The sequence below is a fragment of the Gasterosteus aculeatus genome, chromosome 12 (assembly GCF_964276395.1).
Source record: "Gasterosteus aculeatus chromosome 12, fGasAcu3.hap1.1, whole genome shotgun sequence".
Lineage (NCBI taxonomy): Eukaryota > Metazoa > Chordata > Actinopteri > Perciformes > Gasterosteidae > Gasterosteus > Gasterosteus aculeatus.
This window is the reverse complement of record NC_135700.1, coordinates 17455343-17470146: the sequence shown is the minus strand read 5'-3', so window position 1 is coordinate 17470146 and position 14804 is coordinate 17455343. Positions and strand designations below refer to the sequence as shown.

At 44.4% G+C, this 14804-nt stretch overlaps 1 protein-coding gene across 6 annotated transcripts in view; it reads left to right on the top strand.

Moving 5' to 3' along the window:
* igdcc4 (immunoglobulin superfamily, DCC subclass, member 4) overlaps positions 1-11822 on the top strand; it is a 37885-nt gene extending 26063 nt beyond the window's left edge. For 3 of the 6 annotated variants that reach the window (XM_040201596.2, XM_078085257.1, XM_078085258.1), the window contains 15 exons: positions 459-611; positions 1426-1833; positions 1920-2084; positions 2482-2619; positions 2821-3003; positions 3275-3487; positions 3587-3688; positions 3803-3995; positions 4528-4655; positions 5411-5581; positions 5684-5818; positions 7037-7139; positions 7283-7463; positions 7657-7785; positions 8663-11822. In XM_040201596.2, the coding sequence (XP_040057530.2) occupies positions 459-611; positions 1426-1833; positions 1920-2084; positions 2482-2619; positions 2821-3003; positions 3275-3487; positions 3587-3688; positions 3803-3995; positions 4528-4655; positions 5411-5581; positions 5684-5818; positions 7037-7139; positions 7283-7463; positions 7657-7785; positions 8663-9199 (2939 nt within the window). In that variant the 3' untranslated portion in view covers positions 9200-11822. Of the gene's footprint in view, positions 1-458; positions 612-1425; positions 1834-1919; positions 2085-2481; positions 2620-2820; positions 3004-3274; positions 3488-3586; positions 3689-3802; positions 3996-4527; positions 4656-5410; positions 5582-5683; positions 5819-7036; positions 7140-7282; positions 7480-7656; positions 7786-8662 lie in introns of all 6 variants that reach the window. The other 3 variants (XR_013451543.1, XM_040201605.2, XM_078085256.1) reach the window with 3 other exon arrangements.
* The last annotated feature ends 2982 nt before the right edge of the window (positions 11823-14804 follow it).

Here is a 14804-nt window from a genome sequence, read left to right as displayed (position 1 = left end):
TTCTTCTGTTTTATGTTTCACACACACACACACACACACACACACACACACACACACACACACACGGACAATCCTGGTGGTGATAATGTCATGTGGAACAAATTCCTTCGGTCTGTGATTTGGCAACATCTAGTGCTCCATCTGAAATTCTTCCCACATTAGCGATTAACATTCCCTATTCAGGGAATTCTACACATTTTATCAGATGCCAAAAAGCTGCAGTGCAATAAGCAGGTCATGTGCAATACAAAGTGATGGCTTGTGCACTATACGTGAATAGTAAAGGGTTTTAAAAGTGTGCCATTGCAGACACCTCAGTCATCTCATAGGATTACAGGTCAGAATCCTCTGCCGCATCCCTCTTGTGTGCTGTTACTCAGGCGACGTAAAGCCTGAGAATTCCTTCTTCTGTATGATCTCAGACCGTTGTTCTTTGCTGCGTTCTCCTTTTTGATCAGACGGAAAGCCCATTTCCACTGATGTGGTTGTCCTCGCAACCAACCTGGTGATTAGGGACACGAGGCGTCACCACGCGGGCATCTATGTGTGCCGGGCCAACAAGCCCAAGACCAGAGAATTCATCAATGCTGCTGCTGAGCTGCATGTGCCCGGTAGGAGATTGTTTTGTTTTATACATAATGGTGGGATTAGACATTTTCGGGTGCTGCTTCATGGAGAGTAGTTTCCATTGCCAGCTTACCCTTACGTGGAAAATACCATCTGTGCCTGCACATACCAGTTTGCATTGATTGGGAGCTGCATATTTTTGCGTTGGCGAAATAGAAAAAATAAACTCACAACATAAGAAATATAGGAAGTATCCTTATGTCTTGTCTGAATACAAGCTCCTCTCTTGCTGAGACAGCCTTTAATGCAACGTTAACTCATTTTGAAACATTTCATAAACAGCAATGACACAATGACAAAAAATTGCCCTTCTGGTCTCGGTTGTCTCTTCTGGTTTGTCTTTGATCCCGTAGAAGGTCTCCAGCATACCTCTGTCCTAGTGACGAGGAAAAATGTCACACACAATTCTCAGTCTCAGCGTTGTCGTCGCCGACCATATCCAACAAAAAGTACCCACGTTCCAGCACAGTGATTCAGTTTCCGTCAGTACGAGAAGGTCATTTGAGCAAAGGTCTCGTCAGCTCAGGCTCCGAAAGATCTCCACCATCCGTGTCCTCCTAGCTGCAGCTGCTGTGTTGATTGGCCTCGGAGGAGTATCGGAGTCAGCCGAAACACTGTAAATGTCCACTGGAATTATCGACATTTATAATATTCCCTGCCAACACATGTTTTGGGATGCCATTTTTGTCACAAAAGCCTGGCAACTCCATTCAAAGCTTTTTAGGGTGTCCTTTAATTTAAAAGTGCATATAATCCAATTCGCCTGTAAATCCAGGATTTGACTCCTTGTCCCAACAGCCCCTCCAGTGATTCTCCAGCCCCCGGAGACAGTGTCCCTCTCCCGGGGAAACACAGCCAGGTTTGTGTGCAACAGCACTGGAGAGCCTCCCCCAGTGCTGCACTGGCTTAAGGACGGTCAGCCCATCAAGTCGTTTCGACGAGTGAAAACCCAAAGCCCCGGAGTCCTGCTCATCAACCAGCTAGCACTGGAGGACGAGGGCTACTACCAGTGCATCGCGGACAACGGACTGGGCACGGCGTGTGCCACCGCCAAGCTGACGGTCATTGTGAGGGAAGGTCTGCCCAGCCCTCCTCGCCACCTGTCCGCCACGCCCTCCAGCACCACCGCCCTGCTCACCTGGGAGAAACCCGAGTACAACGCGGACCAAATCATCGGCTACTCCGTGCACTGCCAGCGGGCCGCGGGTGTGTCTCCTTTTGGCTGAGTGTGTGCGTGTGCGTGCAGCACGCGTGTCCACATGTCCAACACTTTGTGTTTTCATGCGTTCCAGGCTCGGATAACGAGGAGTACCAGTTTGCAATGAACAACGACACCACAGAATATCACGTTAAAGAGCTTCTCCCCCACACTGCCTACTCATTCTTTGTGGTGGCTTACTCTCCCATGGGTGCCAGTCGGCCCTCCCTGCCAGTCACTGTAGAGATGCTCGAGGATGGTACGTAATCAAACTCATAACGTCACGCAGACCTCGTGCCGACTCGCAGAGCTGATGTAATATTGTGCAGACTGTGGATTGTTAAGAGTTTGAGTCAACAGTGTCGGCCGTTTTTTAAAGAGTGGTAGCAGCTCGTTAGAGACTCGACAGAACACTTTTGCTTTTTAGAAAGTGTCACAGGACAAAACCCGACACTGATTAAGACGTTATTAGTTGACCAAAGAGAACTTCAATTGTTGTTGGTTAATTACAACACACGTTGAATGAGTTTTCTAAAACTACAAATCAGCTTAAAATGAAATCAGCAGTTTCCTAGAGATCAGTCAGTAGCCGTGAACATCTATAGCATGCGCCTTGAATCAAACCGTTCAGTGTGTCCTTCTATTCACCCCTTCAGTACCAAGTGCGCCTCCTCAGCTGTCTATAGTCAGCACCTCCCCCACAGACATCAGGCTGATGTGGCATCCGTTGTCCTCGCAGCACAGCAGAGGGTCTGTTACCCGCTATCGCATTGAGTACAGCACTCTGGATCAGGGTGAGTAACCCCTGCAGGACATTAAGTTGGCCCGACAGTGACCGCACAAGATAGTTGGAGCTGCATACTTTACTAACGTCCCACGGTTCTGTTCCGTTTCTGATTGTAGTTGAGATTGGCTTAATAAAGAAGATGCTCAGAACTCATGGAAGCATTTTTCAAAGCTGACCTTTTTAAAGTGTGTGATGTGTTCCCCCCCAGTGGACACTGTGTTCTCTGTGGAAGTCAGGGGCAATGAGACTCAGTTCACACTAAAAGAGCTGCAGCCCAACCAGGCGTACCGACTGAGGATAGCAGCTGGGACAGGCGTTGGCTTCGGGGTTCCCTCTGAGTGGGCTCAGCACCAAACATTCGCCCACTACGGCTACAGCAACCACAGCGCGGGTAAGGAAGACACCAGAACCCGGTCCCACTCCGCATTTGTTCATTCCTAAAATTCCCGTTTAGTTTCAGTGCAGATTTCCAACTCGAGTTGTAGTTCACTCCTTGGACTGACGTGCGGTTTTCAGAGGGGGAACATCGCTTATTTATTATAACGTACTGCTTCTAAATGGCCATTTACTCGCTTAGTTGACATACGACATTTAGGCCAACAGTCCAATGAAAGGTGGAATTATTATTCGTATTTTTAATGATTTTTTTCAAACTTTTTCAGTGATTTTTGCCCCCACTGAGCTGAAAGTCAGAGCCAGAGTGAACACACTCAATGTCACATGGCATCCCTCGCCAAATCACACAGCGGCGTCTGGCTACAAGCTGTCTTGTCGAGAGGCGGAGGCCGATGCGTCAGACAATGGAGAAAAGGCGGCACAGACGCACACCATAAGGCTGCGTAAGAAGGCCAGGTATCATCTCCTCACGGGGCTTGGTAAGCTTTTGACCTCTCCAAATAAAAAAAATAGAGACGGACGGCTCTAATGAAAAGTATTTAATCATTTTGCTGTGTGTGTGTGTGTGTGTGTGTCAGTCCCTGATCGGCAGTATGAGGTAAGGGTTTGGGCATTCAACAAGCAATTAGACGGAGCAGCTGCAGTGTGGAAAGGAAGGACGGACAAAACCCTCGACAGAGGTAAGATTCATCTTGTCTTGTCAAAAAAGGCCTCCCCACCCTCAATCCACTTTACTGGGATAACGAAAATGCTAAACTGTACCACGGCAAACAATGCAAATGTGTGTGTTAAAGTGTCGCCATGGTTGCCGCCCATGCGGCCCCCTCCGTTGCCCCCGAGCAGCATCCAGGCGGTGGCCAACAGCTCCACCTCCATCTGGCTGCGCTGGGAGAAGCCACGGTTCAGCACCGTGCGCATCATCAACTACACGGTGCGCTGCAGTCCAGCGAGAACCACCAACGCCTCCCTGGTTTCCTACTACACCAGGTCAGGGGAAAAACAACCTTTTCTTTTCTTTGATTTAGGAGCTTTGAATACCTCAAAACATATAGTTTATACTATGGTGATAAGTTTTGTATTATATTTTAGGAATACCGCTCCCTATTTAAAAAGGTCAATCCATATGATCCATTTTAACAGTGTTTCTGTGTGAAGCCTAAACAAACTTGAGCTGCGAGGAAAGAAAACATTAAGAAGCAGCATCCATCAGGAACTGCACTGAATTAGATGGATATTCCTTTTCTTTATATATGCCGTGTATTCTTCCTGTCGTCCCCAAACCTTGTCATGTCATATTTACTCTTTGGTAACGTTATGCAGTTATTTGTATAAATATCTCAATAGTAAACATAATAGAGTAAATAATTGCCAAATAGAATGCAGGTGATAAAAGACAATATCAAAGTAATGCATATTGAACAGTCTGCACAAATGTTATGTTTTCTGTCAGCTCAGGATACAAATCAAATACACCGTGCCTCACACGCTCGGGACTCTCCCGTGCTGTTGTGTGTTGCAGCTCTGCTCAGGAGCTGCTGCTCGGAGCGCTGAGGCCCTTCACCCGCTATGAAATAGCGGTGCAGTCAAATGGAGTGGACGTGGTGGGACCCTTCAGCGGCACAGTGGAGGAGTCGACCTTGTCCGACCGTGAGTCTCTGCTGGGCTCCTCTCCATGAGTTCTCCTCTTCTTCTTCTCCTCCCACTCACTGAATTGTACTTGTGTGGCCTTTATAACATGCTTGTAACATAATACTTTCATGTATTGCTTTTATTCGTTTTTGACGGGAAAGCAGCTTGTAACTTTGTTTTAAAAGGTTTAGTTATTATTAATAAGCGAAGGAAATGAGACAGACTTGCAGAGCTATGCCATTTGTTGGCATATACTTGTTTTGGAAAATGGGAAGTGTGAACTTCTCAAATCTCTTTTTACTTACTTGACTTTGAAACCACTCTGCTCTCACAACTTTGCAGTCAACTTGAGCAAATCACTTCAAAACAACTCGAGGGGAACTACGCCATGCCCAGAGTAGTGTAGCTCTCCTTGTGTTTGTGAAACCTCAAGAGTTGTAACTTGTTCCTATTTACACAAACAGCCGGTTCTTATATTGGCCAGTAGCTCAGCCTGAAAGCCAAGGATGGGTGGCGAGCGTATAGTGGGCTGCTTTCAATGACATCACCACCACCGCTCTCCGCTGCCATGCATCGTCACCTGAGCCCCAGCACATTCTCGCGCTGCCCCTCTCGTCCCTGCTCTCTTGTTCCCAGGTGGCGAGGACACGAGCACGCAGATGGTTGTCACACAACGTGTCAAATCCCCCCGCCGAGACGATAAACATTATGCAGCTGTGAGGCCCTCATTTTCTGGGCCCTAATTACTGACCTCGTGGTCCTGTCTCCTCCAGGGCCGTCCACGCCTCCCGAGGAGCTGCAGCTGAGCGCCCTGGACTCCTCTTCTGTGATGGCGAGCTGGCGCCCCCCGCTGGAGCCTAACGGCATCATCACCAGCTACAAGATCCTGTTCAGCAGCAACCTCAGCCACCCGGAGCACATGTGGGAAAACCTCTCTCAGGACGGTGGGCGTCGGACACGAATTCTGTGCCGTTTATTTTTTACAATCCTGTTAAATACTCGATAAAACTGTGATTGAAACTGTGGTTTCTGTCTGTCTGTCTCAGGGAGCATCACCAGTGTGGAAGTCCAGGGTTTGTCCAGCGGCACTCATTACTTTTTTAAGCTGGGAGCGTCAACTGAGGTGGGGCCAGGGCCCTTTTCACCTGTAAAGGATGTTTACACCCCACTTCAGAATTATGGTAATTGCGGTATGCAGAGTGGACATTACAGGGACTATAGATGCACGTGGTGGTATTTCAAGAGGGGGCGGGCCTTTTCTGTTCAAAACGTTAGTGCATGTTTAATCTAAAGTGAAGGTGGTAGTTTACAGATTGTCCTCTTCAAGTATTCTGAGGTTCAAAATATCACCACTTTCGCTTCCATAAATAGACGCAAGTCTCACCCCGTATCCACACACACTGACACACAAGCACATATTTTCACACCAAACCCATGCACACCACTTTTCTATTAATGTAAAGTGGGTAATTCGTCACTGCCAGCAGAGAAAGTGTAGCTCGGCAGGACGCTATTATATGTACGCCATTGTGAGGAGAACTGTGGGTATCAAAGTGGCGGACTCATCAACCACCCCCAAGGGAGACCTTTGAATTACCCCTCTTTGTGCTGGGAGAATTGCTGTGAAAAGTACTACTTTCATGTCACTTGGTTTAAGCACTCAATCTCATTGTACACATTTTAATTCCACCAGGCAGCATTTCACCTTTTACTTTGAAATATTAGATAATGTAGATACTTCTTTTTATTCAAACATAAATACTATTCTGTCAACTATTATCCACGGCGAGCCAGTCAAACTCCCTGTGGTTACAAACAGTTCATCAACAAAACAGCACTCCTTCGACCATTCGACTATTTAATCCATTTCTGTGGAATATTGTTGTGAACATGCTGTCCACCAACTTGTAGATATATAACTTATGAGCATTGAAAATCTGTTTTGGTTCTACCCATATACTCAGTTAGAGGGAGTAGCAGGTTTATTTTGTTCACATGGGCTGTAACAGTGTTGCCAGTGGGAATGGGAGTGGGTGGTTGAGATCTCCAGCCATCTGTTTCCTCTCTTATATGTCCAGACTGCCAAAGACACCTAGCATAAATGAATATCAATGAAGGTCTGCTGTCCCCCGCTGAATGTCGCCTCGTGTCTCTTCATCATTGCAACTTTGTCTTAGATGAAGGTCTCGATATGTAGTCTCAAAAACATCAAGCCTCAGTCTAATGGCGATTCAAGGTACAAATGCATTTTGTCTTAGTTCTTTTTAAGGTGGAGGTATATCACGTAGCCACTGGAAACCGATCACATACTGTATGATCATATATTTCCATGTGTGAACTGATGATTGTTTACATGGATTCTAATAGTGCTTTTATCCCTGTGCATGGTATCTGAACAGAGCTGGACATCCACGCGGTGACAGGCATCATAGTTGGTGTATGCCTGGGACTGATATGCATCCTCCTCTGCATGTGTTTCAGCTTTCGTAACGGCAAACCGAGGTGGGTTTACTCATGTCTCTACACACATTGTATTCTGTGTAACCTTCCGCCTACTTACAGATGCGTTCTTACTAACTAAAAGCCAAATCAAGGTAGTGTGTGTTAACGTTTAGACCACTACCCCTCATTACGTGTCCAAATAGGGAGGCGTCTAGGGGCCTGGACTCCACAGCTGCGACCCCCCAGTACAGACGAGGAGGCTGCACCGCTTCCTCCAACGTGCCAGAGTGCAGCGACGGCCACGAGCTGGAGACGCTGATGCCCCGGGGCATCCCAGAGTCTGGCCCGCTGCCAGAAGAGGCCCCCGAGGAGCAGAGCCTGATGGCAAGTGCTAATCCGGGTAAAGGGGAAGATGCCCAAGCACCTGATCCCAAGGTCAAAAACCTCCAAAGGGGGAGAGGGTGGGGGGGAAGGGGGAGCACTTCTCCTGCTGGGCCTTGGATATCCTGTTGTTGTTTTTTTGCACGTGTTGATGGAGGGATAATAGTTGTAATTTGGTACGTGCACTGTCTTACAGGCTGCTTGGAATGGTTCTGTGAGTCATAACTGGGCCAACAGAATCACTAGATACAGAGACACCATGACAGAAGACTCTCCAACACTCATTAATGGAGCTCTCAACATGCAAATTATTGATAATTGCACGGTAAACGAACGAACTAAATTCTATGAAAAATCTGTTTTGGTTAATAACCTGTCTTTCACAAGCAATTTTACAACATCACAAATCAAATGTAATTTTCTAATTGACTGTTTGCTAAACAAACCCCGTATTTACTGTTGCCATGGCTGTTAAGCTTCCATATCTTCTCTCTAACAATGAGAGTCACCAGGGCAGATTTACCACCTAAATTGTGTTCTCTAAATAAACAGCTCTTTGATTAAAGTAATAGGTCTGTTTTTTATGGTTCCTAGATATGCACTTGATGGCTTCATATATGAAGGAGGAGGCTTAGGATGCATGTCCCAGGGGGGGAAGTTAGCAAATAAAATGCTATCTTAGTTAACAATGCTATAATATCCCATGATAACCCCAAATTGAATACAGCGACAGATTGAACTGCTGGTCTTTCCCTTTGGAAACAGCAACACAATGGATTGTGACGGGGTCCTTTGTCATCATCACATCTAACCTCACACACTAATGTAACCTCTGCTTGAGACATGCTCCTTAGTGCGGGCAGTAACACTTACTACACTGACACCGAGTTATTTAGTAGGACAGAGTAGATAAAAACACAGCTTAATCCTTTTTAACACTTTTGCACTTTGTTCTTGAAAAGAGAAAAACACACATCACTCACCTTTGGACATGTGTGACAAACCAAACAGGCCAGTTGGTTAATCAGCTATGACTTTTAGGGTTTTAGCAAACAGTCAGTTCTGATTATTGCTGATATTTTTGTAAAATTCCGTCGTACGCGTCTCCAAAAACATCTGATCCACAGATCCACAGATCCACAATCTGGGTGGATCAACTAATAGAACAACCTGAGGTAAAACGTGTCGTTTTTTTGTTGCAGGACTTGGAAGATCATCTTTGTACGTCCGTGTGCAGCAACCAGGTGGAGGCAGAAGTCATCGTTCACTCGGGGCTGGCAGACCCAGAAAAAGAGAAAGAGGAGGAAGAGGAGGGCAGCGAACGGGAGGATTCTAACACCACCAGGGGACCCTCATTATCAGAGGACGGACATTCCCCCGTGAGTCAGCCAAACCCGCCAGGCCACGAGGACGTTTTTGAAAAACTAACGCCGGCCCAAGGCCCCGCGAGTCCTCCCTCGATGAAGCACGGGGCCGATCACAACCGGGAGCTGCGAGGCACGGCAGACCAGCTGAGCGCGGATAAAGAACCGCACAGGGACACGGGGCTAACCAATGGCTTCCACTCCCCAAAAAGCGTGCGCCCTGTACTGAAGTCGGAGCACTTGGAGAACGGGGAGTCCGGGCGCTGCCCTTTGGCACCAGGGAAGGCCGTCTCTGGTAGGATGTCCTCCGCCCCGTTCGTCAGCTCTGGCCTGGTCCACTCTACCTCAGCAGCACACAGCTACCTGTGCCCGTAGCAGCCGCCCCTACACACACATACACACACACACACACACACACACACACACACACACAGGTATCCGACTGATTTCTTCTTCTTACCCAGGTAGAATCCCTAGGGATTATTTTATTATGCACCTCATTATTGGATTCCTTTCTCTTGGAAAGTTTTTATACAGTCCTTGAATTCATTGTTTCATAGGGTTGGTATACAAACCACACATGGACCGTATATTTTTAGATGTAGAATACTGTGTATGGTAATGCATTCTCTAGCAATGCAACCATATATTCCTCTGGGTTTTTCATCCTGCCTTTGGGAAAGAAAAGAAAGATTTAACTTAACCGAGCAGATGGAAGTGGGTTAAAGGAGGCTTTTCCCACTGGGTCGCACGTGGATTCATTCCACGACGGAGCTCGGGAATGTTCGCTGAGGTGAGGGAGACGAGTTGCCATCATGGAGGAATCTGAAACGCGCGCTCCATAGATCTCCCTCCGGCTTTGCCGTGCGGATGCGACTTTTAACGGGGCACTGATAATAAGCCTTAAAGAAAACCTGCACACTCTGCAGTGCAGAACACCTGTATCTCGTAGCAGCCTCCTGCTGTCTCAGGGTCCTCCCGCTAACAGACACACACACACACGCACACACTCAGAAAGCTCTAGTGACACAACGCGGAAACACACATTTACACATTCCCAGACTGTATTGAGGGGGTGCATTCATAACCTATGGATATTTCTATGGATATTCAGTGCAAGTACAAAACACCTGTTTCAACTGAAGGAAAAAACACTTCAAATGTAAAAGGAAATGTATACAGATTTGGTATTCTTCTGGAAAATTAAGTATATCCAAGTGTTGTGATTGTTTTTCCTTGCGAGGGTCCCTTATTGAAAAGTAAGAAAAAACTGGTTCAATGGTGTATATCTTACTTTGCAATCAAAGTATTTACGTGTTTATGTTGGTACTGGTCTGATTATGTTGGTGGGAGAAAACGCATAGGTAGACCACCTCCTAGTTAGGGTTGTACTAATGTGACACTGTGCCATTAGTTGTCATTTAGACCTGTATGATCATTTGCCAATGTGAACAGCTAGCCATGTTTTCAATTTGATTCATGCACAACTTGATTCCAGTTGTATGAGGTAATTTTTCAACTATGCTCTTGCTACAGTGCAAGAAATCATATACGACACATTTCTGCATAACTTTTGATAAAAAAAACACATTTAAATATGGTTCAATTTGTTTTACCTTGACCCCAAACCGTTCAACTTAAAGTTGATCGCTTTCCATAATTGACTGCCTCAGTATTGTTTTTGGCCGTGTAAACGGGGACCTGGTACATCCCGACTCCTTATCAACAACACTACCTCATTTCTTTTCAGGACGGTTCCCAGTGTGGTTTTATTAGTTTTATGTAACTCGCATCTTGTGTAATCATTTCTTAGCTTTGATTCTACAGCCTTTTCTACTTGCATTCGTACCTTCTTCTGTTTATATCAAAGGCATTTTCTGTTGCTTTAATGTATTGCAGCTTCTTCCCCAATCTGTGGTTTTGCTGTTAAATCCCCACAGAAAACCCCAACACTCAATGTCCTTCATACAAAGCTCCTGAAACTAAGTGCGTTGGATGTCACACGGCGCATACTAAGGGCAGGAAAAGTAGCAGCCTCTGCGATAGGACACTTGTGCCACCTCCCTGCGCCACTGCTACACATCTTACATCTTACAAGATCTATTGATGTAATAAACACACACACAAGAAAGCAACACTAAAAAAATGGACTTCAAATGCCTTGTCGCCCCAGCAGGAATGACGCAGAAATGACTTTCATGGAACGGCAAGCCAAGCTTGCAGCCTCGACTATTGTGCGTGAACAAATGTCACTTCTTGGTGTGACAGCAGCGCAACGCTCAGTAAAGCAGGAGGCAGAAGTGTTCAAATTACAGCAGAAGGAGGAAGAAGGAATATACTTTACTTTAACTCATTTCACAAAGGATGAAGCTATCTCTGGATGAGAGTGAAATGATGTTGTACATCTGTGTGACTGCAAATTTGCCACAGTTGGAGTGATGGAATCAAGCAGAGCCCATTGAGTCCAGCTGTGTTCTTCACGATGCCTCATCTTCTCTCAGGTGGCTTTCATGTCATCCAGCAGTGAAAAGGGGATTGATAAACTCAGCAGCATGCTGCCCATCTTTCTACTCCGGTCAAGTGTCAAAATCTCACCAGCTCAACTCAATCATATCAGCAAGAAAAATGTAAATGGTCCCTCGCGACATGCATGAGAGAAATGTTTCTCACCAACGTAATTGTGTCTTTTGTAAAAATTCTTCTTCGTTCTTGATTTTCTTAACAAAATGCATGGTCGGTACCTCAAAGAGAATTATTTTTTTAGCCTTACCATGTACGTACTTACCTTCCCGACAGGATTAACATGTTTGTTTTGCTGCAAATACGGACCGTATTGAATGTGTTTTAGCAAACCTCGGCCACAGATTAATTGCAAAATATTTCGGGAATAAATGAGTACGGTTTGGATAATTTGAATTTAATAGAATTCAGACTTTATCAATTTAAAAGCCAGCTCAACAATGGCAGCAAACTCCCGCTGTGCCGCTCAACTCATCAATCTAAAGAGAAAATGTTTTACTTGTGGCCCAAATCAAATGAGTGATGCCAGAGCAGGTTTCTATCAGCTGTTAAGGGAAAACCGTCTGCTGTGACGTCATTTATTTGGATGACAATTGAATTGTAAGGAAGATAGTTTATATGCAGTAAGCTAAAACAAACCACCAAAACGATGCGTGTATATTTTTGATCCAGGTTCTTTACTGATACTGTTCTATATTCATGCTTTCTTATCATCCTCACAAGTATGTATGTTCTGAATCCAGAAATAAGCATAATATTCTCAAAAGCATTCCAGGTCGATACCTCAAACCCACCTCTCTCAGACCAGGTCAGCCACAATGATGAACCTTAGGAAGAGAAGTGGTAAATTCCTGCTGCGCTCTCACAGACCTTTGTTCAGTTCTTCCGTTCATCATTTGCAGATACTGATGCCTGAGCAAAGCTCATTGGGACGACAACAAAGCGGATGGAGGTCACCGAATCAGAGCCTTTAAAATAATGTTCCAAGTAAGTTGTCGTTCACTCTGCCCAAAATTAAATTGACCTTCCAGTTGTGGGTGTGAGGTCGTCTCTTTAGAAAGACAATAATAAAAAGTTTTACTTTTTGTATGTATATTTCTAAGGAGATACAAAGCAGCAGCAAAGGTTTACCCTTCCACTAAGTCCTCTTTTGTCACTGGAGAAAGGACACAACTATTTGGCAGTAAAGTAGACAATAAGACAAGTGTGATGCAGGAGTTAGATTTTGTGACAATGTAGCTGTCAAAATCGAACTTAAACGCTACAGTGTATTTATGTGCAGTCTTGGTACACAGAGCCGAAACGGGGACAAGCATAAAACCTGCCTGCAGCTTAAAGGATGTATGCTCTCCTCAGAGGAGCTGAATTCACTTTCCACTGTCTTTTTATTACATGTAAATAACCATGTTTTGTTTGTCTTGTTGTTGGCTAGAACAATCCGATTTCTTTGGAGGAATATTACTACTTTCATTTCACTGAGATGATAATTACTTTGATATTTGTGTTTATTTCCTCTTTTCTAAGGGTTTTATCAAACAGTATACCTCATTTTGGTAACTTGTTTATTATTTTATTCTGATCAGTTTCTTGATACTGCACATTTTTCTAATAAGTAGAGCATCTAATTGTAACTGTCCCGTTCTGTGAGCCAAGAGAGGACAGGACTGACTCACTGTTTCATTTTACCTCAGTGAGAGTTTCTACTCATCACAGGGGCCCCGGTGGTCCAGTCAGTGGTGACGGGGTCAATGGAAGTTATCTGAATGGACTTACTTTGCTAATTGCAATATGAGTTATTACTAAGCTTTGTAAAAAGTGTAAAGCATGGACTTACTCACGTAGCACTCATACTTTAAACCAGAATCATATGGGGGAAAAAAAGTATCTGCTGTACTTGTTGAGTAAAAAAAAACACAGGCAGAACCCAGACGAATGAAGTGCTAAGCAGGGAGAAGGCTAAAGGGACGTCCTTCCCAGGCCGGTCATACCTCTCAATGCTAACTGCCGTTTAAACAATATTTGTCTCTTCTCTACTCAGGTGAACCATCTTTGCATAAAACTGTAGAGGATCATGCCAGCATATTTGACTCAGTTACGTTCCATTTGTTGTCAAACAAAGCCTCATTTTGTACTTTTGGACAGTAAATCAAGGAAACCCTTATGCATACATGAGATATATAATTCGTATTTCTGTCTCTCTGGCTTTTCTTAGTACATTCTGGTGCTTTGGTGGTGAGCTGCTTTGTCCAGTGATGTCACAGTGTCTTCTTCGGTAGTATTGTGCGTACCAGCGCAGTCGTGCTTTTCAGAATGTGCAAGCTCAGTCTTTACTTTTTAGCTCTACTTTTTGGACACAACAACACCTTTGTAGTCATTGTGTGCACAACAAGAAGAACTTATCCATGTTAAAATGTGCTACATTAGGATCGGAACTCTAGGAGCACTTAGATTGGTAGTTATTTTTGGGCCATGAGCAGCGTTGGAGTGGCATCTTTACATTGCTAGAAGTGCAATTTTCTCCATTAGTGAAAAACAGGTTACTCAGTGTTAGTCACAGCGGCCGTAGTGATGACTCGTGATAGAAACATTGCTTTTCAGCGCTATCATCCCAGGATAGGTAGTACTTGTGGTTTGTAGAAGGAATTCCACTGTGTTGCCAGATGGGAAAATGTCAAAACTCATCGTAAACTTAAGTTGTCTGTTGAAACTACTCTTCTGTAAATAAACATCCAAGAAAAAAAGCAAGACTCAGTGTGATTTTTGAATACATCTTAGCCAAACTGTATATTCCCTTCAACCTAACTTGAATTTAACTTTTATAATATATATATATATATATATTTTATATATATATATTTATATTTTTTTTATATTCTATATGATATTTTATATCAATAGTTAGTTATTGTTATTGTCATTTTCTGATGAGGTGCACCATCATGTTATAGTCTATATACACTCAGTGTATCACATTGTGTAGGTTTGCATGCATCTGTGTTTTCCTTTATCTTTGAGTGAGTCTGTCATATCAGCAGTATCAACAGTCCTTTGACAAGTCGTCTGTGCAAAGTCCACTGGAGTGCTTTGACATGGTGCAACAGTAGGCTCTAAATTGGAAATACAGTAGCTACTAGAGCCTTTGATATTTTTACTTTACCAAAATAGTTCTTTGACAATTTTTTTGCAACGATGGTCATGTGATTGAGTAGAGAACCGTATTACCGCGAGCCGCTGACTCCAGTGTTACCTGGGCTAGTTCTTCCTGCTGCTAAGCTACGTAGCTGCTGACTGCAGCTTCATACTTAGCATCCCAGTGTGAGAAGGATCATTAGTTTTCTAGTATGTCGTTAAATGACTTGTTGAGCTTTTTCTAAGTGAAGAACATTTACTCATATTATTTTACTCAATGTGAGATTCAGAAATTGTTATTTGTGAAATTAGAAAATTGTCAATCTTCACT